The sequence below is a fragment of the Xiphophorus maculatus genome, chromosome 7 (genome assembly GCF_002775205.1).
Source record: "Xiphophorus maculatus strain JP 163 A chromosome 7, X_maculatus-5.0-male, whole genome shotgun sequence".
Lineage (NCBI taxonomy): Eukaryota > Metazoa > Chordata > Actinopteri > Cyprinodontiformes > Poeciliidae > Xiphophorus > Xiphophorus maculatus.
In genome coordinates this window covers 17613273-17639095 of record NC_036449.1, presented here as the reverse complement: position 1 = coordinate 17639095, position 25823 = coordinate 17613273, and the positions used below count along the sequence as shown (strand labels likewise).

General features: G+C 37.6%; 1 protein-coding gene across 5 annotated transcripts; it reads right to left on the bottom strand.

Annotated features, from left to right (window-relative positions):
- Positions 1-33: 33 nt before the first annotated feature.
- Positions 34-25282, bottom strand: cobll1 (cordon-bleu WH2 repeat protein like 1). 5 transcript variants are annotated; one of them, XM_023337203.1, is made up of 14 exons: positions 25018-25282; positions 24745-24818; positions 8817-9005; positions 6634-6838; positions 6197-6422; positions 5997-6041; positions 5810-5904; positions 5378-5611; positions 5163-5292; positions 4075-4291; positions 3881-3963; positions 1769-3231; positions 569-650; positions 34-463 (listed from the first exon to the last, which is right to left on the bottom strand). In XM_023337203.1, the coding sequence occupies exons 1-13, from the start codon at positions 25018-25020 to the stop codon at positions 609-611; spliced, it is 3006 nt and encodes a 1001-aa protein (XP_023192971.1). In that variant the 5' UTR covers positions 25021-25282; the 3' UTR covers positions 34-463; positions 569-608. The 5 variants fall into 5 exon arrangements, with proteins under 5 accessions (XP_023192971.1, XP_023192970.1, XP_014326602.1 ...); XM_023337202.1 differs by having other exon boundaries at positions 569-653; positions 25018-25281; XM_014471116.2 differs by lacking the exon at positions 25018-25282 and having other exon boundaries at positions 569-653; positions 24745-24872.
- Between the last annotated feature and the right edge of the window lie 541 nt (positions 25283-25823).

The window sequence follows — 25823 nt, the reverse complement described above, 5'->3', positions numbered from 1 at the left end:
CAGCAGCTTGTGCAGGGAAACAATACAGACAAGTGGCTTGGTAAAAGCTTTAATCATAACAGCAATCACCAAACAAGTACAAATGTACACAGCAGTGCTCTTCTGAATCCACTGGAATGGAAATTAAAACTTAAATATGGAAACATTTACTTAAGGTCATACCTGATCCGTCTTACACATCCCGTATTATTTAGATAATACATTTCCTTAATAAATCCAATAATATTATTGCTCTGGGAATCACTAATAATTTATAGGATTATTTACCATCACTGATCACAACTCTTCACATTAAATGCATAAAAGTTGTCACATAAAAGAAGCCAAAAATAGCCTAAAATAAAAAGAATGATATAACAAAAATAATCATTAAAATCCAAAAGTCTATGAAGGTTGGCGAAGACCATGGAAACAGGTTTCAAAGGAAAACCGCTTCTTCGCTCATAGCACAGGATGAAGACTTCTAGAGAAAAATGAAAACAAGATTACCCCCTCCTAAAAGAAGAGTATTGAGCATTTGTTGTGGAAATGGATAATAAAATATTGTCTGGTGCTGGATTTTACTTACAGTGAAGAAAAAAAAAATAGCTGTAGAAGTTACAGCACAGCTACAGTCCGGTCTCTTTTGCCATCCGAGTAACCTCCTCACCCTGCTGGATGGAGAGAAGAGGGAGTTTATGATAAACGGAAGACTGCTTAAAGTCAGTGGGTCAAATAAAACATACTGTATTTACTATATGTAGAAATCATAAAATATGAGAAAAAAAATAGAAGCCCTCCAGTAAATTTGAAATGGAAAAGAAATGGACAGAAGGATCACAGTTTATTAAACTCTTTTCCTGCAGTTTTCAAAAGAAAACCAGAATCAGTAGTTTATCATGAGTGCAGAGAACCCTTCAATGATCGCCTATATTAGTGATCTCTATAGCAACTTGTAAAAGTATTCACTTCCCCCTGAATGTCACAACATTTGTCACATAAGGTAAAATGCATCTGTACTCAGCCCCAAAGAGCCAATACTTTGGAGAACTACTTTTCACTGCAGTCACAGCAAAATGTCTCTACCAGCTCTGTACAACTAGAGATTGAAATTTTCCACCCTGTCTTCCTTGCAGAGCACTTTAAATTGAGTCCGAGTCTGATGGAGAACATCAGGATAAGAATTTTTAAGTATTGATTCTTAATTCTGGGCTCCACTATGTTTTATATAGAGACTAAGTGTTCAGGAAGATGTGAAGTCTTAGTTTTCTACCACAAAGCATTTTGCTTCTATAACAGACAACAAAGAAAGTCACATTTTAGTTTAATTTTAACAAATCTTTTTCCACATGTTTTGCTGGCTACTCTTTAACATGTCTTACAGATTTCTTTCAAATACAGATTTTTTGCCACTTTTCTACCAAGATCAATTTTGTGGCATGCACATCAACAAACAGCTGTTCCATGACAGATTCTTGAGCCGTTCTTGGCAACTCCTCTATTTATGTGACTAATGAAGACAAGTAGTTTTGGAGTAAAAGGGGGGTAAATACAAATGCTCAACACAATTTTCAGATCTTTATTTCTAATATATATATTTACATACCAAGATTAATTTTCCTTATACTTCACAGTTAAATCAATATAACGTTGTGTTGGTTTATAATTAAAACATTCAAAAAATTAAAAAGCCCTGACGTTTGTGGCGCAACAGCGACAAAATATAAAGTTAAGGGGTGTGAATACTTTTGAAAGGTACTACATTTCAACCCTCTGCTTCAGGACCAACCTTGAGTTCAGATAAACCCTTTGACTGGATGACTAATGACGGACTTGTAATTGGAGAAACAGGCGGAGACACCTTGGAGGGAGGTGATTTTGGACTGTGGGACAGAGACTGGCTTCTTTTCACAGCAGAGGACACAGCCTGGGCGAAGCGGGATGGCGTCGAAGGAGCAAAAGGTCTAGGAGCTGCAAAGCTCCTAAATTTTTCCAAGCTTAACCTAGCACTCAGCTCTCTTGACGGCAGACTGCTTTGCCTTGTCACTCGCATAGAGGCCACATTCTTGTCATCCTGCTTCGGACTAAGCTGAACTCCAGTGGCCTCTGCCATCTCCTCTTGACACTGTACAGGAGATAAAGAAGGAGTAAGAAGCGGTGGTGGAGGAGGGGAAGGTGGAGAGGGCAGGCCAGCTCTATCTGGACTCCCTTGAGTTTCCTTGAGGCCAGAGGCAGGAGTGGCACTAAGGCTTTTCTCAGCAGCTGAAGTTACATAAAATCCAGGTGTTTTTTTGTGCTGTGCCAAGCGGAAAGAAGCAGGCTTAGGTTTAGTTGCGGGTGGAATTTTCATGTCCTTGACCTCTGTTGGCAAACCTGCTTGGGAAGCTTCATTAGCAGAGGAGATCTTGTCTGTGATCTGGACAGTCATGGGTGGTGAGGGAGGAGGAGGTTCAGGTATGCTTCCATTTACAGTGTGTTGCAGTGTAGTAGTACTAAAAGTAGTAGTGGTATTAATTGTGCTAGACAGCAAGTCATCCCTGGGTAAGTTAGAGTTTAGTTCAGTTTTCTCTCTTAAAACTACAGTCTGTCCCTGGTCCTCTTTCAAACCAGGAGAAACGGAATCAAGTTCTTCTCCTGGAGACTCTTGAGACGCTTCCAGTGTCAGTGCAACTTCAAAGTATCTGTGTCTCTCAAGAGATTTTTGAGGCACGATCGTGTAGGTCGTCATCCCGACTTTAGGGATGTAATCTCTCGTCAGCTCATTCGAAGGCTTTGGCTTTAGCTCAAGGTCTGCTGCATGCATAAACGATGCTTTCTTTGGGGCTGGCACACTTGACTTTTTTTCTTTGCACGGAGAGGTTGATGAAGTGTGGAGAGATGCGCCTTCAGAGGGTTTAGAGGGTTCTAGCTCTTCTGTTGAAGTGGACATATCTTTTTTCTCTGCTGGCAATAAGGTGACTGGAGCAGTTGATAAAGAGACTTTGTCCACATGTTGTTGTGGAGGCCCAGCAAGTCCCGTGGAATCCGTTTGCACCAGAGCATCTTCTCCAGCGGGACACTGCGTGCTGGTTGTCACTGAACTCGCCGACCCATCAGGCAGCTCTCGAGGGGGTTCTGGATTTGCGTCACTGGACGCCTGAACTTCTGCATCCTTTTTTACAGAAGGAAGTAGGCCGCTTTCATTGCCATCAGCTTTCGGCTCTTTGCAGATGGGCTGTGGGTGAACATCTTCAACTTGAACTGCAACGTTATCTGCAGGAGAAAAGAAATAGAACATCTGTTATGTAAAATGAATGTATTTTTTATTAAAAAAGGACAAGATGCTAAAATTTTACATCTTTCACTGCTGAAGCATAATTTCACACTGAATGAAATATGACCTGTAAGTATGTACACATGGACAAAAAAATTTTATGTTAAGAAATGTTTGAAAAAAAAAAAAACAACTTCTCATTGCGTTTGCTATATTGCTTCATCTGTCGCATGGGCAGCATATGAGCCCCTGAGTAGGTTAGCAGTCATTGGCTGAAAGAAATGGGCCTTTGTAGCTATAGTTATAGTGAACTACCACTGAAAAAGTCAGTAAAAAAACAAAAAAAAATATTGAGTTAGTCTAAAGGTAAAAGCAAAAATGCATCAGGCACATTCATTGAAAAAGGAATCATTAAGAGTACCAAGAACTTCGCCACAGTAAATTCGTTTTATATACAAACAGTTTTACCTATGCTGAATAACTGTCCTTAAAAGTTGGATTCTTATTTTTTGATGCTATGCTAATAAAAAGTAAATTTTATACCTTAACATCTTTATCTGATTTCCATTAAATGTGCCCAGCATTCTTTAAAATAAATAAATATTTTTTTTTTTTAAAGTGATTAATTCTGTTGGAGAAAGTGCTTACCAGTGGTAGTGGGTTCAAATGAGTTTGTGTCATTACTTTTAACACCCAGAGCTGCAGAATCATTTACAGTGCCGTCCACTCGTCTGGAAAAAAAAAAAAAAAGAAGAAAAAAGTTAAAATAAGAAAAAAAACTGTTGTAAATCATAATGATGAAAACATAGCACAGCCTTATGTAGAGTCACTAGAGTTCGTACTTGCCATCTGAGGATAGATCAAGACACTGATCTTCCCCACCCGCCTCCACTGTACTCCCACTTTCTGCATCTGGAGAAGGTGAGTGGAGCGAGGATTCAGGGGACACGTTGAGGACGCCATTCTCTCCCTGGGTTTTGGGAGCAGCGGAAGAGCTTGCAGATCCAGCAGCCTCCTCCTGTTCTCTAATCTCCTGCAGCATGGGAGAAACTGTAGTTGCTGTAAAAAAATAAAAAATTAGAAAAAAATAACTCATTGTTATTTGAAATTCTCATCCAGTCATGTGTAGGTTATTTTAACCAACTGAAAACTGAAAAGGAGAACAGGTAAAGTTTCAACTTAAACAAAACAAGTAAATCAGACAAAAATAATATGACTGAAAAACAGAGTTGCTGAAAATTAAACAATCTGTTTCCTTCCACAGGATATGCATTATCCAGCAAGTCCCGCACTTTTAAAAAATTTGATAAAAACATAAATAAGAACATCAGGAGGTCATTACTCACAGTAAATTTTGTCAAATTTATCTCTTCTCTATCTCGCATATGCACACAAACACGAGAAGAAAAAAAAAAGCTGTCTTTCATTAAATACCTCTGGTACAAAATATTTTTAAAATATTTTCAGCTTTTGATTTCTGTGCATGCAGGACGGGTGGCGTTTCCTCCAACTGGACAATGGGGCACACACAATCACAGGAAAGTATGTTTAGAACCAGGTAACTTTATATTATCCAAAAGGGAAAAACATAAGAACTTGGACAGCACAAAACCAGAAAAAAGACAAGTTTCTCCATTTGCAAAAGGGAAAAAAGTCTACAAAAATAAAATTTAGCCCAGTTGGATTATTAATTACCCTAAATCTCACAGTATAGTCCCAGGACCATATTGTTTTCCAACATCTGCACCACAAAGTAACAACCACTAGGAGGCGCAAGAGTCAAAGAAGTCAAAAGCCAGATGTTCATTTTAAAAGTTCCAACAGAAATTCCAATCAAATATATTTAAAGGTTATTTTATAAATGTACTATTACAAAAATGAAAAAAAAAAAACTTCTCTTAAAACCAAAATGGCCAAATAAAAGTCAAACCTTGAGCATGTTCCTCTTCTGACGAAGCTTTTTCAACGTTAGTTCTTGTAGATGTTGGAGGTGCAGGAGCCTTGCGTTTAGTCCTCCTCAGTGAAGATTCTGCCGAGAATCCGCGACTTAAAGGACTCCTCTGTATGAAAATCAAATCTAACTATTGTATCCAAGTGTTCAGAATTCTGCTAGCATCAGACCTTAGATCTCAAGCTTACACTCACCTGAATCCCATCAAGTTGGGTGCTGGGTTCAGAGTTGATTCTCTGGCGGGTGGCGAAGTCTGAGCGACCGCTCTGAGACGTGAGAATCGGCGGTTGGGGCGCACGTCTCTTCTTTGGCACTTCGGAGAACGTTGAAGAGTCGATAGGAGTTGAATTTGAGCAGGGTAAGGCCATGCTGAGCGGTCGAGGCTTGCTGACAAGCACAGGAGAAGCTGGGGCACTGACAGTCGTTGGCTTTAAAGAGTAAACATCCAATCAGAATGTGATAAGAGGCCTGTTTCCAAACACAGTGAACATTGACCATTGGCAAGCTAAAGCAAAAAAACATCCCTTTTACCTCACAAATATGCTTCAAGAGAGTTAAAGGTTTGAATCATTACCGAAAAGACACATTAGTGCACATAGATAAAAGTTTTGCTTCCCAACAGTCACCTGGTCTGATTTCTTTTTGCTTTTTCTAAATTTGCTGAAGAGGCCTTTATTTTCTTTTTCTTTCTGAATTTTATCTTTCCCTGGAGTTACCAGTCCTAAAACACAAAGAAACAAATCAGAATTAGTGTTCAAACTATAATATGATTGGTCTTTTAAAGTCATAATCCAGTTTGCAGTTACTAAATACCTGCAGGGACTGGTGAGCTTAGGCACACAGGAGAAACAACTTGTCCTGCACACAGACAACAAGCTTAAAGATTTACTACTTAAAAAAAACACTTCCAATTATTCTTAACAGAAATAGAAAAGAAACATGGAGTAAATATGATAAGTAGCAAATTCTTAAATGTACAATTAGCAGCATGATTTGACTAAAAGAAAACTTACCTTGTGTGTCTTTTGCATAAACTTCCCTTATTGCATAATCATTAAGAGACCCCGACAAGTCTAAGGGGGCTGATGATGTGATGTCTCTCAGCAGAACTGTGGTCTCTGTGTCAAATTCACATTTCTCACATATCGCTGGCAACAGTTCACGGAGGGGAACTCTAGGATTTACTCTTAACACCGTCTTTTGCGTCTTTTTGTAGTTTATCACCATCCGAACAGTAGTCTGGAGAACAAACAATGAGTCACTAATTGGATAACTGAGGACAATTGGGTCTCTTACGCCAAAAAGGTTTGAAAAGAAAATTCTGTTTTTAATGTTTTTATTATATATGAAATCTGAATTGGCATCAGCAGGCGAGAGTTTTTACAAAAATGAAGGTCAGTCACCGAATTTCCAAAGAGGATTCTTGAATTTATTAGTTTTGATAACTTACCTCTGGCATCTGTGGACCAGCCTTCTTATTTTTGTCCTCTCCCTTCGGTTTCAATATGACCTTTTCTGCATCTAAGGTTCCTATAAGGGCATTGGGCTTGAGTTTGATGTTGTTCCTGTTGGCAGTGACCAGTTCTAAAGTGTGGCTTGATGGATTTAGGTGATACTTCGCACACAGTGTGACCAACAGATCCATCAGGGGTTTGCTGAGAGACAGGAATAAAAAGAAATTAAAAATAAGCTTACATAATTAGAACATGAATAGGACTGCTCCTTTAAATAGTGGTCTTAGAGTCCTTGATGAAACTCAACTCTGGGATTTTCATAATTGAACCTCAGGTCACAACATGTTTTTTAAGAACAAGAAAAGAAACATGGAGTAAATATGATGAGTAGCAAATTCTTAAAAAAAGAAAAAAAAAACATGGCTTGTAAAACTGCATTACATGTCATTCACTTTGTCAACAAATCTTTGTAATCCCGTTTCAGTGTCTTAACTCTTCACAATGGTACTGATTATGACGGCTTGAATTTTACAACACTCAAAGCGAAGAACTTTCGGAAGCACAGTAAGGTTTGACCACATTGGTGCTGTAATGAAATCTGTTAAGCTCCAAATGAGTTCCACCAAAACAGAAAGTAAACATGCTAATCTTAACCTAGCATTTCAGCAAATTGCTCCACTATAAACATGTCGGCAGGAGGGAGACACGAGTTTATTTAAGGTTGAAACTGTACGCATGAAGTCCGATTACTTTGGAAACAAATTATAAACCTTAGCATAATTTAGGTTGTGTGCTTTCAAAACATGGCATTTAATTTCTTAAGAGCTAATCTAATGTCAGAGCAATCAGTGTTATTGATGCCAAGTTAGCATCTGCATAATTGTAAAAGGAAATAGAAAGAATTTAGGCTACAATTATGTTGTGTGTCACTACATATAAGCAGGTAAAATCTGAAGTAGGTAAGAGAGATTTTCTTTAAAAGCAGTTTGTTTTTGTTCATATAAAGTTTTCTTAAATTTCAAACACTTAAAATAGCAATCCGCCTTAAAAAGCCACCTTAGAATGAGACAAGCACAAACACATATCCAACAATCATTGAATATTGCACACTGATAACATTTCTTAAAAACAGGCTTTGTAATGTATAAAATGTAATACATTTGTGGAAAGATAAAAAAAAATATATTATTTTTTTACAAAATAACTGATTATAGAATAGGGTGATATTTCAAGTCTCCTATACTCCATGTCAAACAATAAAATAGTTACGGAATATTTGTTTCCATTTTGGTTTCACAAAATCCAAGGTAAAACCATAAATTGCAAAAACAGCAGCAAGTCTACAGTAACCGAAAACACATTTCAAGTCTGTACTTGAAAATGAAAAGAAAACCATCATGAAATCAAATCTAATTTGTCTTGATGATCTGGTTTGCGGATAGCTAGGCATGCAAATAAAACGTTTTTACGTTTTGTTTTTTTTCTGATGCAAGAGGTACTGGAGTTTGGCGAACAAAACAAAACAAAAAACTCACACTTATTTAGCTGCAACTAATTTCAGCTGCTGTTTGAGCAATTTGGTTAATTTGATTAAGATACATTTAGTCTAATCAAACAAGAACAATCTTAATTCATTCTCGAGAGTCCAAGGTGCATATGATCCCACTGTGACTGTTTGTGTGGTGTGCCTTGAGCAAATGACAGATGGTGATATCTTGAGTAAACTTTCTTGATGAGCTGTGAGATAAAGACAGACACACAGACCTTGATCTGAAACTCTGGCATGGAGGTATGCAGACATGTTGATCTGATTAGGTGGTACAGTTCTACTTTAACCTTTTTATTGGGTCGTGACAACACAGCTACCAGTAAAAATACGCTAAGGGAATAAGTTTGTCAATGTTTGTGATGGAGCAAAATGGAAAAAAAAAAAAAGAAAAACAATGCAATTAATACTGTCCAAGTATCCATGTTAACTGGGACCACAGCATTCAGTGACTCCACCCATCTGACTCAGTCTGTTAGAAGCAGGACGTCATGTGATGACTTAATCCGTCATCAGTCTCATGATGTCGGGCTTAAACGTTGGATGTTCAGTGTGAGAAAGAAATTTACGCCAACTGTTTTTAATAAACCGGCTTTTACAGAAGTTATACAAGTTAATCTGCATGCATCTTACCTTCCTTCAACTTGGGTGTTCTTTTCTACTCCACCAGGCAAAACCACAATAAGAGAGAGCTCTTTATCCATCAGGTTTTCCTTCTGGTCCATGGTTAAACGAGGGCTTCCTGGGTGCCACTGGGAGAAACCTGAGCAATCGGCTGTCTTCAGTCCTGGTGGGGACGGGGCTTTGGTTTTGGTCGACACCCTGCAGTTAGATAAGAAGATGGCCAGTCTCAGATTTGCAGCTGCATTTGTTTGCACTTTCAAACACTGCATTTCTTTATGCAAACAAATTAAAGTGTTTTTGATTGTGGCGCTGCATAAAAAAATAAAAATAAACTATAGAAATGAAAACACTAAAATGTTTCCTCCCAGACAACAATAGCAACTTTTTCTTCTAGAGGCTTTACAAAGAACTGAGGCTGTAACATTTAAGAGTCCACTTTGTACACAAGTCACAAGACAACTAAGAGGACAGATTTGCTCACTGAGCCTGAAGAACAGGCTGAGAATGGAAAGACATGTGAGAGATACTGATATTAGAAAAAAAAAAAAAAAATTAAACCCTAAATGTGACTCACTGTGGAATATTCATGTAGAGAGGTTCATGTGTTTTGTAAATATAGTTAGGTTATCAAGTGCTTGTCAAAGCTTTGCATTTCTGCAAACAAAATCAATAAAGGTGCAGACAGCAGGAATTATGCATGTTTACAGACTACTCTGACATGAAAAACAGCATGTTACACAAAAAAACCAAACTGTAAACCGGTCAGTAAATCCGGGCAAAGGAAACACTGAAAACATTCATGTATCATTTCTTTTAGTCGACCTATGCACAGATAGAAAGAGGTTTCTTGTTTTTGCAGAGTCAGCACTCCAGAGGGGCAACTTTTAACCTCTCACACAGGGACACTGCTCATTCAAAAAGAGGAATTCAAGCAATGCAAGGTCAAAAGCACCACTTGATCATGTCTACTGGTGATATATTAGTATTGCTGTAGGGACTGATAGCCATGAAACTCACCCCCAAAGCAACTTTTTTTTTTTTTGCTGATTAACTGTCAAATAGATTATTTAGGGCTCTATCTTTATGTTTCTGTGCAAATTTTGACATGTCTGTGCAATTCTTTTAGCCTAAAACCATCTCACCACTGGAATCTTTGGTCAAATGGTTCTTAGGCTGTTGAATTTTCCTATTGGTTGCACCAGAACAGGTTGTTACAACTTTGTCACTTCGGGTATAAAAGCACAGCGATCCCTCCCCACCTCTTCTCCCAGTGGCCAGACAGGTGTTGGAGTAGCAAGCTTCGCCAGTGGCGACTGGCAAGCATCAATCAATAGTGTACTCAGCCTTACAAGAATGTTGTAGCCATAAAAGACTCCAACGACACAGAAAAAGAATCGCTAGATTCTTTACAATGCCTTCTGATGAGAATTTTGCAGACAAGTTTCCTCCAGAGTATCACAAAATACCACAACCTGTAAAGACGTTCACTGAGCAACACCTCTGATTCATGGCATCAGGATTATCAAAAAAAAAAAGTGCATAAAATGTCTTATAAATTGTTTGGGGGACGATCGTTACAGCTTCTACAGCATGTTCATTTTTGTGCAGCACTTATGCAAAATTCTAAATGATTTTATTCAATATTACATTTCATAAAAACTTGCATCAAAATATGAAAAACATATATTTTTATCTCCAAAGTAGTTCTACCAAATCATATAAAAAGGTTAAACCTTTTGTTTTTCTACCTTTGGGTCTTCCAGGGTTGACTAGAGTTTGGTGTTAGTGGAGGAGGTTTTGTCACATTTTGTGAAAAGCAGTTATTTTGGTGAGACTTGTTGATCTTTGAGTCAAAACCAACAGCAAACCAAAGAAATTAAACCTGTACCCAGCAAACCTAAATTATTAATGGGTTTACAAGTTATAGTAGATTAAAAACAAACAAAAAGGAGTAAACACCTAGAAGTAAAGAGTGAGTTGTGTTTAATCAGATCATGTTGGATTGTTATTATTTCTAAAGCCTTAAGATATTCCAACAGTTTTTCTAAGAAGTCTTTTAAAACATTTATAATGTCAAACTAGTCATGTAGTTAGTAAACCTGCAAAACTCAAAGGACAGAATAAAACGTGGCTGTATAGAGAACAATTATTTAATTTTAAAATGTAAAGAAAGAATATTAAAGAAGAGATAACTCCTCTTTGACATAATTCAAAATATTCCACTACAATTTCAAATGGGGCATTTATTTATTGAAAGGTTTAAATGAAACCTAAAACTTGCTTTTGCATGGCTATTTTTTCAAACTGTTGCATGAATTTTTATATTAAGTAAAATGTGATCAACATAGCACCACCTACCCACGCCTGAACATTGGAATTTTATTGAGATAGAAATATTTGTAGCATAAATGGATTTTCTGGGTTTTATAGTTATTCACATGTTAAGAACCTTGGGTTAAAACCCAAAGAGGAAATGAAGTGCAAACAAATAAGGTGAATATTAACCTACAAAATAGATTTCCTGACATGGTGCATTTAGATTATAAAAAAAATGCATAATAATATTTATCATAGACCTATTGATTCATCGGGGCAAGTTATAATCACCATTCAATGTAAAAAAATTTGTTGATGTACTGTAGATGAACAGTATTGGGATCTAAACCGGACTTAGTTTTGATACTATACAGATGCTGGAAACATGAGCGAGAAAGAATTAATGTGTAAGACGTTCTGGCGCAGGCTCAACAAATGAGCTCACAAAGTTTGGATTCGAGAGAATTGGGCCTCATGGAGGAATCTGAAAAGAATGAGGTCAGTGATCGATGCAAGTCTGAGATATATTCCAGCTGAACAATGCTGAAAATTACCGCGGTGATCACATTAATCTTCAAGTAAAACCTAAACCTATAGGGTCTGCATAATTTTACACTTTGATGCAGTAAGTGCGGCAAACAGTTAGATGGTGTGTCATTTTCATGTCAATATTTTAAAGTTGGTGATGCATTTGTTTGTTGTCTGAAGTATTGCTTAACAATAAAAACATTTTTTAAAACCACTGGGCTACAATGTATTTGCCCGTAAATGCCTCATATGGAAGCATTTAACAAATTAGCATGGAATAACATACAGCTGTCGCACCTCCGGCTCATCCCAGTTTACACAGCCCTGTCAACACGGAAGTGTTTTTAAAATTGAGATACCTCAGGCAGGTGACAAACATAGAGGGTGGCGTGTGTTTTCCATCCAGGCCTGTGCTGATGTGTTGCTGAATGGGAGGAGACGTGTTGCGGCTTGACTGTGCTGATGTTTCATTTACAGGTAGAGTCTGGGAGCTCCAATAATCACAAGCAAGCCCATTGAAAGTCACAGAGAATAGCTGACAGACACGATCCTACATCCGCAGTAATTACCAGCCTGATCGTCACCATGTCCCCTCTTACACTTTGTCATAAGACACGATTATGAAAACTTTTTTGCCCATGCAAGAGGAAATCGTTCAGCTTTGCATAAAACCCATTCAGCTTGTATGTTAAATCCTCCTTCCCACCGATCTCATTTAAAATAATGCACATTTAAATACGTACACACAAAACAAGATAAAAACGAACAATCAATAAGTTAGTTTTTTTATAGGGAGGTCTGGAGAGACTTAATCAAAAGAAAATGAGGGTTCCAAGTTGGGAACTCCAGCAGAACCACCCATCGTTTTTATTGCGTTTGTCTCCTTGAAGGCAATAATAAAAATTACAACCATCTCATCAGTTAATAAGCATTATTTATAATTATCTTAGCATTACTCCTCATACATTCTTTATAATTACACTAACCATCCTACTTTACAATGGTCAAAGTTTTATATATATATATATATATATATATATATATATATATATTCCTGCACCAACAATGGAACTGAATGTTACAATGTCAAGTACAGCCACTGAGGTCATGCCACTCACATTTTTAAACATCATAACTCAGAATGTACCCTTAAATTATTAGTATTACTTGCAAAGAGCAATGGTGATAGGACATTGCCCAGAGGGACAACATGCTGATATTCTATAAATAAACTTTCTGAAAGATAATAAATACTTTCTGCTTCAGGAAACTGAATTCTGTGAAATGCAGCCACAAGATGATCTGAGATTTGAATGCATGGAAAAAAGAAGCCTGCAACATATGTATGCAAAGATATTAGAAGAAAGAAAGAAGGTAAAAACAAATCTGTTAAAAATAAAAAGGTCAGTCAGTTTTTCTTATTAAAAAAAAGAAAAATTATGTCCAGATGTGTCTACTTTTGTAAAAAAAAATATAAATACCTCAAATACTTCTTTGATTAGGTGGGAAAAAGAAAATGACAAGCACAGGCAGTAGAGGAGAAAGGTAGAAAAACAAAAAATAAAACAGAAAAGCACTAAAACAGTCCAACAGAATTAAAGTCAGACCCTTCATTCCATCTGGAATTACTTCAACAAGAAAAAGAAACATTCAGCATTTTTATGAACTTTATTTTTATTAAATACTAACAAAACTACAAAAAAAAAAAAAGCTGTCAAGAAATATTACTCTCTCTTTGAGTTGCAGAAAAGAATATGAAGGATTAGCAAAACTGCCTTATGTGCTATGTTAACAGTTGCTGGGTAGTGTGATGGCCCCTTGGAAATGGTGGGTTCATGTACAAGATATAAACAATTTGTTTTTATTGTTTGTTTTTTTCTTTTTTAATAGAAGTCTTTCCTCTTCAATCATACCGTCAGATTATTTTAAGAAACGAAATCCACAGCTCAATGCTCCACTGACCAAAACAACTCCAGCAGCTGTAGCACAGCTATACAATCAAATATACAGGCTTAAACATGCCACAGTGCAGCAGGCCCAACACACCCTGGCTTTCAAGTCACAACACATGCATTGAAACTTCCCTGAATGAAAGAAAACTTGGCCAGAAATCATTTGCTTCATACTTCCACAGCACATAACCCAACAAACAAAACACTGAGGAGGAGCAGAAATGTTTGAGAGCAGGTGACAGACCTGCTTTTCCAGTGAAGCTGCCAGCATTTCATTTACCGCTCTTACCTTTCTGCGCACGCTGGTTCCCACTCACATAATTCCCCTTTCAGCCATGTTCTCCCATGAGAAGTCAAACAGACTGATCTCTGCCAGTACAGCCTTAAAAGGCCCACCTTAATGCCACGCCCTAATCTGTGACATCAGAAATTTGTCTCCCTCTGCCTAAAATTCCACCAGCCCTCTAGCTGCAATTCTACAAAAGCTGAATTGGCAGCGCTCTCTCTCTCTTTGGTCCTGAGCAGAGAGGTAAGCAGCTTTACCTCACCTTTGCAGACATGAACCTCAGGGTCCAAGCTAGCAGGCACAAAGAGAAGCATGGGCTCACAGGACTTTGGATCTGCTGAATGATCAAATTTATTTACTTATTTCTTTTTTGCTGAGAAGTGAAGCAATTTACAAACTAAAAGAAAGTTAAGTAGGGACTCCTGATAGTGATTTTGTTTCTCACTGGGTCTCATTAATTTAAATCAGGTTGTACTCCTCTGTTTTATTTTCCTTATGAAAAAAAAAAAACAAACAATGCCAACAGTTTAAAACCACACCTTACTTGTGAAGAACTGACTCACTCCCAAACCACGTTAAAGGACCGTCGGTTGTGCAAAAACATAATGATAGTGAGTCAAGGCGAACAAAGAACATGTATTTCCCAACTGTGATGATTGACTATGTCTGAACATGATGGATGATCATTAAAAATTGTCTCCCTCACTTATTAAATGCACACAAATAACTGAAAACATAACCTACAACTGGCCACTTTATTAGGTACACTTTGTTTGTGAAATGTTATACTCCCTTTTGCTATGAGAAGTGCCTTTATGGCATATATTCAACTAGGTGTCTGAAAATTTTCAACAAAGATTTTGGTCCACATTGGCATTATACCACGATGTGGTTCCTGCATATTTGTAGACTGCATACCCATGATGCAAATCTTTGTGTAACCAAAACCCAACACAGCTCTGTTGTTTTGACATCTTTTACAGTAAAGTGACAAAGTACAGTAAAAAAGATTTACTGTACTTTGGAGTACGATGAACTTATTATGTTTAAGAAACCAGTTTTGAGGAACACCATGTCACACAATATATTCCTGCTTGTTGTAGTCATCATAAGTTGGATAAAGTTTGGTCATAAAGAGACAGAAATGCTCCACAACAATATGCAGGCAGGCTGTGGCTGCATTCTTACAGTACCATGTCCTTAACAACCTAACAACGGGGTGAATTTATGCTTTCTTGTTGTTTCTAAAACATTCTGACTCTTAATGCTAAAAGTGAGGCACACCAGCAATATGCTTACAATCTAATATTGTCCAATTTTGGCGAGCCTATTTAAATTGCAGCCACAATTTTTTGTTATGAAGTGCAACTTCTGCAATTGAACCCCATGTGCTTCAAGGTTTGATGTTTGATGCCACTAACTGGATTGTTTTTCTCTTTCATGCCATTCTTTGTAAACCCAAGAAATCCTCCCAAATATATGAGCAGATTGTTTTATGTGCCACTTTGATACTCAACTTGAACTTAACAAGTTGACTTCACCACATCTATGCCTAAATGCATTAATGTCCTGCCATGTGATTGCTGATTTGTTGAATGACTTAATGTGCAATTTAACAAGAACACCTAATATTGTGATCGGTGGGAGTAGCACAAAATTCTACAAGGAGTTGTAAAGGTGCAAATCGAATTTCGAGTGGTAAAAGTTAAAAGGAAATGACCCTTGACGCCTTAAACTGTTTGCTTGTGACCCTACACTTTTCAATTGTTTGACTGTAAGATCTAATGAGCATCCTAATTGTTGTGAAAATTGTATAAGAAATATTATCTCCATTCTGATAAGCTTATTTATTTTTTATGCCTTGGGAAGTAAAGGGCATTTCTTTACATGCAGTCATAAAGAAAGTAAAATTTTCAAGAAGTCCTAAGCCTGTAACTAAAAAGATTATCTAAATTGTGGTTTACATATTAAAGTTCAAGAGTCCAACAGAAAAAATAACCCAGTTTACTTGGGACAAATTTAATGTTTTTTTCTGACACTTTTAAAGTCAAACTGAACTTGCCTAGAAGTATCGTAGTAATAGATAAAAGTCACACAAATGTTTCCTTTGAAATAAAAGAAACAATGACTTCTGTAAAATAAAAACTCTACAGATATGAACTCAAAACATTCCATTTTATCAGTATGTCATTGTTTAGAATAGAACTGTGATTTTGCTCAAACTTACTCATCTAAACCACTGGATGTTACTCACTCTAAATTAGTCAGTGCAGGACTTGCGTCTTGGATGCAAATGCTTCAAAAATCTTGATTCTTCCATATTAAATAAAGTGCTGTGGGATGTGGTAGGGTAAGACTAATAAAACAATGCAACAGATCTTTTTTGCATAGCTTTATTCAACTTTCAAAACATCTTATCTAAATCCAATCAGTGTACTTATCACACTTTTATCCAAAATAGTCCACCAGAAAATGACTAATTAGAGGATTTCATGTTTTTATCTTGCTCAAAACATTGCATCTGTTTCCTGCATTTACAATTGGTACTTCTGTCCAAGATACAGCTGACAAATAAAATCACTGATTGTCCCTGCATGGTTTGCAGCAACAAGTTTGAAAGATGTACTCTGTGAGCATCACTACAATATTAAATTATAAAATTTACTTTGTTTCTTTTACCATCAAAATCAGAAATCTTTTTTTACAACCCTTAACTTTATTCCTGTAAGCCTTTTACTGTAATCAATGTTTAAACAGTAACGTTTCTGTTGATGTACACTTTCTGCAATGAGTCATACTCTAAATGTGCTGAATGCCTAATTCACTGTAATAATGGCTACTTTGTGCTGGAAACTTTACACTATCTGGTATGAAAGCAATACGTTTTTCCATTGTGAAATCAGGGCAGTACTTTATCAGTAGTTTTGCGCTTTCACTGAAGAATGTGCAACCCATTCTGCAAACATCACCACTAAATACTGTCAAATGATAAGAGGGTAGGTGGTGAGTGGAGATGTGAACAAGCTGGAGCTATAAAGCCTCAGAAAATGAAGTATTTTTTTTAATAAAAGTGAAAATCCAAGTCACAGTTACAGTCCAGGTATGTTATAATGTACAAGAATACAAGTGCTACATAGCTGTACTGTAAAATAATAACAAATCTCTGTAGTGCAGATTAAGGTGCTTGCAGTTTCATTGTGGCTATGCATTATGATAGAACCTCTTAAAGTTTCTATCCAGAAAACAAATTCAGTCAAATCCAAAGTAATAATATTCTGCAGGAAGACAAATGAGTGGGAACAAAGGAAGCTATCCATGAAGAATTGAGTAACATCACAAAGTTGGCGACTTTCTAAAAATAGTTGTTTGTTTTTGCAGATTCTCGAAAATGTGGCAACAAAATGTCATGACGTGCTCTGCAAACTTTCACCTCAGGAGAACTGGAAAATGCTGAAGAACCAAATAACTGAAAATATCAAATTCTGGTATGTGACAGTAAATGACACATGTAGCAATAAAAAAAAAACTCTGTAAAGGGAAACTACTTTCACAACACCATATTTACTTTTTATTGTGAAGATAGTTGCATTTTCACGTAAAGTAGAAAAGCTTAAAGCTTATCAAAACCGATAGTCTGGCTCCAAACCTTGATGGGTGCAACTCTACTCCCTGTTTTTTCAACACTATATGATGCTGAATGGACATAAATTCTTACAAACTTTCTCTGAAATTCCACCTTTCCAAACAACTTATAGAGCTCTAGCCTTCCATAACCTATTCTCTTTGATAGGTTTTCTCACAAATCTAAGTGTATTTTGATAAATGTGCTTCCTTTGCTGTTGAGCTATCAGTCAAATACCATTACATTATTTCATTTACAAGGAAAGGAGCTCAAGGAAACACTGTTTTTGCATGATCAGCTAATCAGCAACTAAAATCAGACTCCTCTTAGGGCTCTGATGAGAGCCAACACCCTCCTGGAAGGCTTTGGGAGTTGGGAGGCCCACACTAGACCTCCAGCCAATTTGATAAAAGAACTAAACAAATATTTCCTCCCACAAAAGTCTTGGCATACTCAGACTTTGCAGGTATTTGGCAGTCACCTCCTAACCTCCCCCACCCCCTTACCTAACATATTAAAACCCCTTCTCTGCCTTATTTTCGTCAAACAACCACATTCAAACTTTCATGTGAAACCAGCTGTTATTATCCTGAGTCATCCTTAAGCTGAATGTAAGTAAAGTTATGTCTGCACCTTGTGTTTCACTGCATAAAACAAACTGCTAGTCTCAAGTGGTGAAGAGGTTCCAGAGGAAAGACAAAACACAGTGCCAGAGACACAGCTGTTAATCTGGTAAGAGGTCACTCACAGTAAACACAAGCATTTTAGAGGGTCTGGAAAGGCCTTTAGTTCATGAGCAGTGAGGGATGGGAGGAGATTTGTTAGAAAAAGGAGCTCTGGGACCTTATGAGAATTTCCCACCTCCTAAGTGTATCGTTTATACTTTAGGAACAACATTTTTTTTTTCTCTCTGCAGCAGTTTCTTGCATAAGCCTGGAAAAACTCAACGTCTCAGGGTGTCCCCTTACATCATTATGTGGAGTACTCATTTTAGCTGTCATTATGTCCACTTGTCATAATCTGGCCCAGCTTCATTTAACATCAGTCCTGCACACTTTATTATAGCACTGAAAGATCAAAAGAGCTAAAAGTCAACAGGGAGGGAAAGAGATTTTTTACTTAGATTTAAAATCATTCATTCTAGTTTCCAAATCTCCTTTGAGACACTGAACTGGGATCTGCTATGGTACATTACCCTGTCCTTATCTCCACGCAGCTCAAATATTTTTCCTCTAAACATTGCACCATATCAAAGCAATGAACGTACAAAGGGGGAGGAGGAGAATTCAGAGTGAACACAATGCATGTTTGTGTCAGTTGCTGCACATTTTTACACACATCTCAAGAGAATGCACTTAGAAGCAGTTGGTTGGGTGATCAGGAGGTCCTTTCAAGTTACACAATACACAGAAATGATAAGGTGCAGTAATTCACTCTGGTCTCTGATGATTTAACCAAGTTTGTGCATTTCAAAGTGCGACAAACATTTAGATGAAACATTTTAGTTGAGATGAAGACAGCCATAATTATAACCGTGAAATCCATGTCCCTTCATCTGAAACAATGCAGCATTGTCTACAAAAGAGCATCTATCAATGGCACAAAAGCATAGGCTCCATGTTTTGCTCATCACATGAACTGAGATTTCCAAAGTGGACAGGCACAGTGGTTTTAAACTAGAACAGACATATTTATTTTTAAAAAACTAAATGTGAAGAGAAGGCTAAGTGCTGAAATGATACAACCCAAAAACTTAACGTCATTACAAGCATACAATCTAAAGTGAGGCACCAGACAAATATCCTTATATGTCCACTTAATGTCTTCTAAAATCATAATAAAGAGAGCGACATGTTTATAGCCAGAAAAGCATTACCTCAGAGGCAAGGTGCAGTGGAAAATACAGCTGGACACACAGATTGTGTGGATCTTGAATACAAAGTAGCTCTCCTCCTTTTACTTACTAATGTTTGCTGTCAGATCTAGACTCCTCATTGAAACCGTGGCCCTGGTTTCCTGTTAGTGTCATGCTGTGGTTCGCCGGTTGATACGTTCTTGTTGGGAAATGATAAGGTCCACTCTATCTGTGCTTTAGCAGTGTGATAATATGAAAACTGCAAGCCACACAAGTGGCCACATGGAGACCACTTCCCAAACACATGCACAGTGACAGTGCCATCTAGAAAACCACATCATAGAATACACACATTTTCCACATTATACTTCCATAATAGATGGCTGTGACAGGGATTTCTCCGGTTGCCACAAATTTGTTTTGGCAACCAGAAAAAATGTCGAAACTTTTTCCGTGCCCTGCAAAAGTGCAGTGTCATGCAAAAGTTTTCACACCCCTTGAACTTTTTCACATTTCAACAAACTGCAAGTTCTTTTATTTCAATTTTATCTAGCAGATCAACACAAAGGAGCAAATAATTGAGAAGGAGGAAAAATGTATATTGTTTATAATTGTTTTTTACAGATAAAAATATAAAATATCAAAAACATATTTTTAGGAAACCTTCTATGAAAACCTTCACTTGGAAAATTATTCTTATAATTATTAACAATTATTGTTGACTGCTTGGTCAACAATAATTGTGGCAAATATTTCATATGTAATGAACATGCATTTCTCCTGACAGAGTAAAATTTAGCCAGTTGGACAGAGTTTCACAGCAACAGACGCTCACATCAGGCACAAATGACATTATCCAAAATTTCAGAGATGAGAACAATAAGAAGCAAAGAAAACAGACCAATATTGCAACTAATATTACTATCGCAATATTTACCAATTTTATCACTAATGCAGGATTTTCAAATATCTTGCAGCCCTAGTTTTAGATCCCCAGTTCTTAAGTGCTGATGTCCTGCTTATAGTTACCTCCTTTTCATCACATCAGAATCAAAAGAATAGCTCATTGGTACACTGGGAGTAAGTTATTCAGTCATTAATTCAGCCTGGATACATTCAAAAATGCAGGGCATTGACTGGTAAGGACTGGAGTGGGATATCCTGGATTTAGAACAAAGCTTATTCATGTGTTAGAATGGTCCAGTCAAAGTCCAGCCATAAATAAAATTGAGACATAGACATTATTGTTCACCGATGCTCTGTATGCAACGGAGCTTGAGCCATTTTGCAAAAATAAGAATAAAATCTCTCTCCATTGTTGGAAAGCTGGTAAATACAAACCATAAAAACTTACAGCTAAAGGATTTTACTTGCATCAAACTCTGATTATTGAAAGTACAGAATCAGTGGGCTGAATATAAATCCACACACTTCAGATTTTACATAGTAAATACAAATTAAAACACCACTTTTGTCTTCCACTTTGCAATTACTGCAATTTTTGACAATGTAGCACGTAAAATCCTAACAAAATAAATCTTAATTTTGACATTGTAATATGACAAAATGAAGCCTAGGTGCAAATTCAAACTGGAAGACTCTTTTATCCCCACCAGGACCTGTTAATTGAAGTGACCTGCCCACAACCGTCGACCTATCAACGCCGGACCAAGCCACGTCATGTCCAATCATCGACCAAGTCCCAGCTGATAAGGACCTTCATTCATGGTGTCCTTCGCTCTCCAGCCGAGCTCAACCCACCACCACCCCTTCTCCTCCATTCACCCGGTCCTGAGGCCCGCACCCTTCTTCAACCTCCACCACCAGTGCCGGGCCCTGGGGGATGACGTTCCTTACAGCATCGGGAATGCTCATCTGAAGCCTATCGCTAACGCTGCGATAACCGTTATCCCCAGCCGGGGCCCGAGCGCCAAAGACTTTAAATTCTGGTTGTCAGTAAACTCTTCTAATTGTCTTCTTATCTCCGTCTGAGTCTCTCCAGATTGAAATGTAGAATTGGACTAAAAGAAACAGGAATGCAAGTCAGGACTGGCACGCCTTTCACTGCTAATATCTCATCTAAACTGGACAAACATTGATAATGAAGGTCAAGCAAATTGAGGCAATTTGCCCCGTTGCTGCATGAAAAGTTTGAATATTATTGGAGATATGCAAAATTTGTCATTGTGAGCATACAAAGGACTCATTCATGTGAGATCATTGTGAGTGTTAGTCAGGCTAAGAGTGGGAAGCATCCAACTGTTATGGCCTGGAAAAGTGCACAACAGAAAGAACGTGGGGCCATGTCTTCCAGTCTATTGAACTAATGCACAAACCTGAAACTGTGCAACAAATCTGTTGCTGCAGCCAACAGAAACACCAAGCAGTAGAGATAAGTAAATAAAAAATGGTTTATTATAAGAACCATGCTTAATGAAATTCTTTACTGTTAAAAGAGGTCATCTTCTGGTGTTAACAGTTAATGTGTTATTAATGAGCCCAGAGTAGCAAAAAAGGCCAGCTATTATTCAACATTTGCTGAAAGTTGGCTTCTGAGAAAGCATCAATGAGATAAAACTTTCCAGCATTCAAACACTCACTCGTTAAACTCTGCTGGAAGTGTACGGCTTTTTTCCCCTCTTTATTTCATCTAGTGGGTGGATATTTTTCAATGACACTCTTTATATTGGTTTCTGAGCCCACTGGTTGTGAGTGGGCAATCTGCAGGCAGTATGCTCACTATCAAATTATGCATGATTCTAAATGAAGACGGCCTTGTTGTCTCTGGGGATAACTACAATGGAAAAAAAAAAAAGAAAAATGTGATACGCCTTAGTCTTGTCTGCGTCTTGTGATTTTTGTGTCTTAACTCTGGCGTTTCAACTGTGCTTGCCCAAATTCTTTAAATAACTCATTTCATACCATCAAGTCTTGCCATATTATCCATTTGTTAACTCATGTGAGCAGCTGTGCCCTGGGACTGCCTGCATGTCAGGAAACAGCTGTGGGGATTCACAATACCTTAACCAGTTCCACATTCTGCCCTTAAGGAGAGCCAGCCATGTGAGATCATGCTTTTAGGTGTGTCCAATTACCAGGGCCAGCTCAGAGCTGTGCACTGTCAGAGGACTGAACCAATATGCTTCTCTTTGGCAACAAAGAATGTTATTGTAAAAGTGTCATGCAAGCACAGTATTTTTCTTGACATTAAAAAGATAGGTCCCAAAAACACTTCAACAACACCACTTTGCAATACTGCTAGCACTACTTCTAGGTAAATAATACTTGCATTAGTGCCAGCAAACATTTCTGTATTAAATCAGCCAGCCAACTGATTCTGGCAGGGTCAGTATTTGGACAACAAATGAAGCAAAGCTTCGGGGGACACTGAAAATGTTCCCGTATGGCTGCGCTTGAAAAGGAGAGAAGCAGCAGGTTAGTCTCCCCAAATAAAAGCAAATAAATGGAGAACATATGTCTTTAACTATCTCCACCACACCCCAGCTGAGGATGGAAAAGTGGTTAACCCACCAAGAAATTGACTTACAAACTACTTTATAAAATATGAACATGCAGTACCATGCAGAAGCATGTGCACTCCCTGAACTTTTTCACACTTTGTCACAGTAAAGTCACAAACTTTAATGAGATTTGGGAGTAATTTGGAAAGACAGACTAACCTAGTACATAATTGAAATGGATGAAAACAAGTTATACAAATAGAAACTTGCTTCCGTTCAGCAACCTTTATACTGACAACCCTAAGTAAGGGCCATTGCAACTAACTGTCCTCAGATCTTACACAATTATAAATCGAGTCAATTTATTGTCAGTATGTTGTTTGAAGGCCTCACAGGTTTTTTAATGAACAATTAACAAAGCATCATGAAGACCAAGGAACACACCAGGCAGGTAAAGGATACAGTTTTGCAGAAGTTTAAATAAAGAGCCACTCTTGAATTAATCATCTCAAACTGAAAAAAGCATGACGTAACTGCAGACCTACTAAGACATGTCCTTCCACCTAAATTAGCAGGGATGTTGATGCTGTTTCAAAATGTATTTCATTTTGTGTAGCTTCTTCTCTATTATAGATTTTAGTTATTCCAGTCAACGTTCTATAATTGCTAAATAACTATCAACCAATTACTTTCGGCAAATTTGGCTTTATGTGGTGGAATATTAACATTGCAACTAACTCTGAAGACACCACCCCCAAAGCAAAACATGTTGGTGGCAGCATCTTGCTGTGAGAGTGCTTCTCTGCGGTAAGCACACAATCAATGCTCGGTAGAGTTAATGGGAAGATGGATAGAACTATACAGGGCCATTCCTGTCAGAAATCCTGTTAGAAGCATAAGACCCAAGACTAAGCTGGGAGTTGACACTCCATTCACACAAAGAGCCTGAATATACAAGCTGATGGCTTTGTGCTGCACAAAATCCAAATGGCATACACTGAGGTTTATAGCTATAACTTGAAATAAAATAAGAAAAGTGTAATTCTTTGCAAGTCAAAATAAGAGGGGAACTTTTTCATGCGAGCTTTTTTTTCACAAATGCAAGATAGTAAAAATAAGCCAGGGTTGGAAAGTTTGAGCAGTTGGTCTTGACTGTCACCTTAAATTTCATCTCAAAATCTCAGCCAATTGGCAACAAATTGCTAAAACAGTGAAACGAGACGTCGAAAAGGCTCTGGAAACTCACTTTCCACTTTTTAATGATTCCAACCACAGTAATAGAAGCAGCTGACATCACCTATGACTCTATATGGACCAAAATTGATGGGAAATTCCATCAAGTCACACCAAGCACTTCACCAGCACCATTTTTTTTTCTTGGAAGGAGGGAAGGGGATGTGTTTATGATACAATATCCTTTGTAACCCCAGTGGATGCGTGACCTCCACAACAATCATCACGTACAGCACAGTGACAGAGGCTGTATGTTTAGCCTCCAAAATAGTTCCCATGACCTCTGCATGTGGTCGGGGGTATTTCTCAGAAGAAGGAAAAATAATAATAACAACACTGTAAGCAGGAAATGAGGAGGGTTCAGAGGCTGAAACGTCTGAAGCAACCCTGACTCCTCTGAAATGTACTGAGTTTAAGGAATGTAAGTTAAAAATTCGGTAAATTTAGTGACAAAGGTGGCATTGTGCTCATGCGTCAAACAGCTGGGAATACAGCTGGTTGTGTGCACAGGTGAAAGTTTCGAATGTTATTTTTGCACAAAAACGGGAAGAAATTCTCCAAATACATAAAGATATTCTAAGCTTAAGAAGAATAACATTTCTTGTAACAAATAAACTGCTTTAATTATTTTTTTTGAACGTTTTTACAGCAGCCCCTCTCGATGACTGTTTTTGCAGTACTTACCTCAAGGACGTGCTCCGCGGACGGGGCTGGGATCCACGATCATCCATGACTAAACTCATCGGCCTTACGAAATCCTTGGGACAATTCAAACACAAACAGAAAGCGCAGTTCATCTTTAGTGAGAGCCGTCATACCAAACGCACTCTTCGCTGGTGTTTTCATGCGACACCGATCCCAAAAGGTGGGCGAATCCCCCGCATGAGGTCACCAGCTTGAGTCTTGTTAACTGTTTCTGCAATGAAAAGAAACAAACTGTTTCTGATTGTGACTTACCATGAATTCAGATGGTTTTCAAAGCAGATGTCAACTTCCATTAGTCCTTTAGGAGGAAGAAGTCAGCACTCCTCAAAACAGATTTTGGGTGAAAACATAATGTCGCTCCTTAATGAGGGCTTCTTGAAAAGCGGACGTTATGCCCCTCCGTTCATTTAAGCTCCTTAGTTATGCGTTATTTATCTCCTGACACTTTAGCCAACAGGACTGTGCCAACTTTCATCTGGAGCTACATCACAGACACAGAGCTGTAAAAGCGGGGCGGTTCTCGGTTCGTCACACTTCCCAAAAGGGTCCTTACTTTGTGTTCAGTTGTATAGCTCAGATTTAAATGCAAATAGAAACAACTCGATATGCACTTTAGAATTAGTACCACAAAGTCAATTCGTCAACATTAAAATAACCTGTAGCTTGTGAAAACATACCAGCGTGGCTGTTTATAATTTCTTTTCTGAATTTATTGTCTAAAGCGACACCATGTGGCGCTTTGTGGAGCCCACTTTTCATGTGAAGAATTGTAATCATTGTGTTACTATTTATATAGAATGTAGATATACTTGTTTTCTTCACAAAATCTTGTTGCTGATTAAAATTTGCACAAGTCCCACAACCTGCAAAAATGAAATAAAAGTTTATAAAAAATAATGGTAAAACATAGATGTTTCTTCAAAAATGTCAAAGAAAAAACTAAAAAGTTTAAATCTTAACAATAAAAAATAAAAAGTCTAAATAAAACATATCATATTGATACAGATATAAAAATTACACTCATATTTTTTTAAGCACACATTATAAATGAAGTCTGA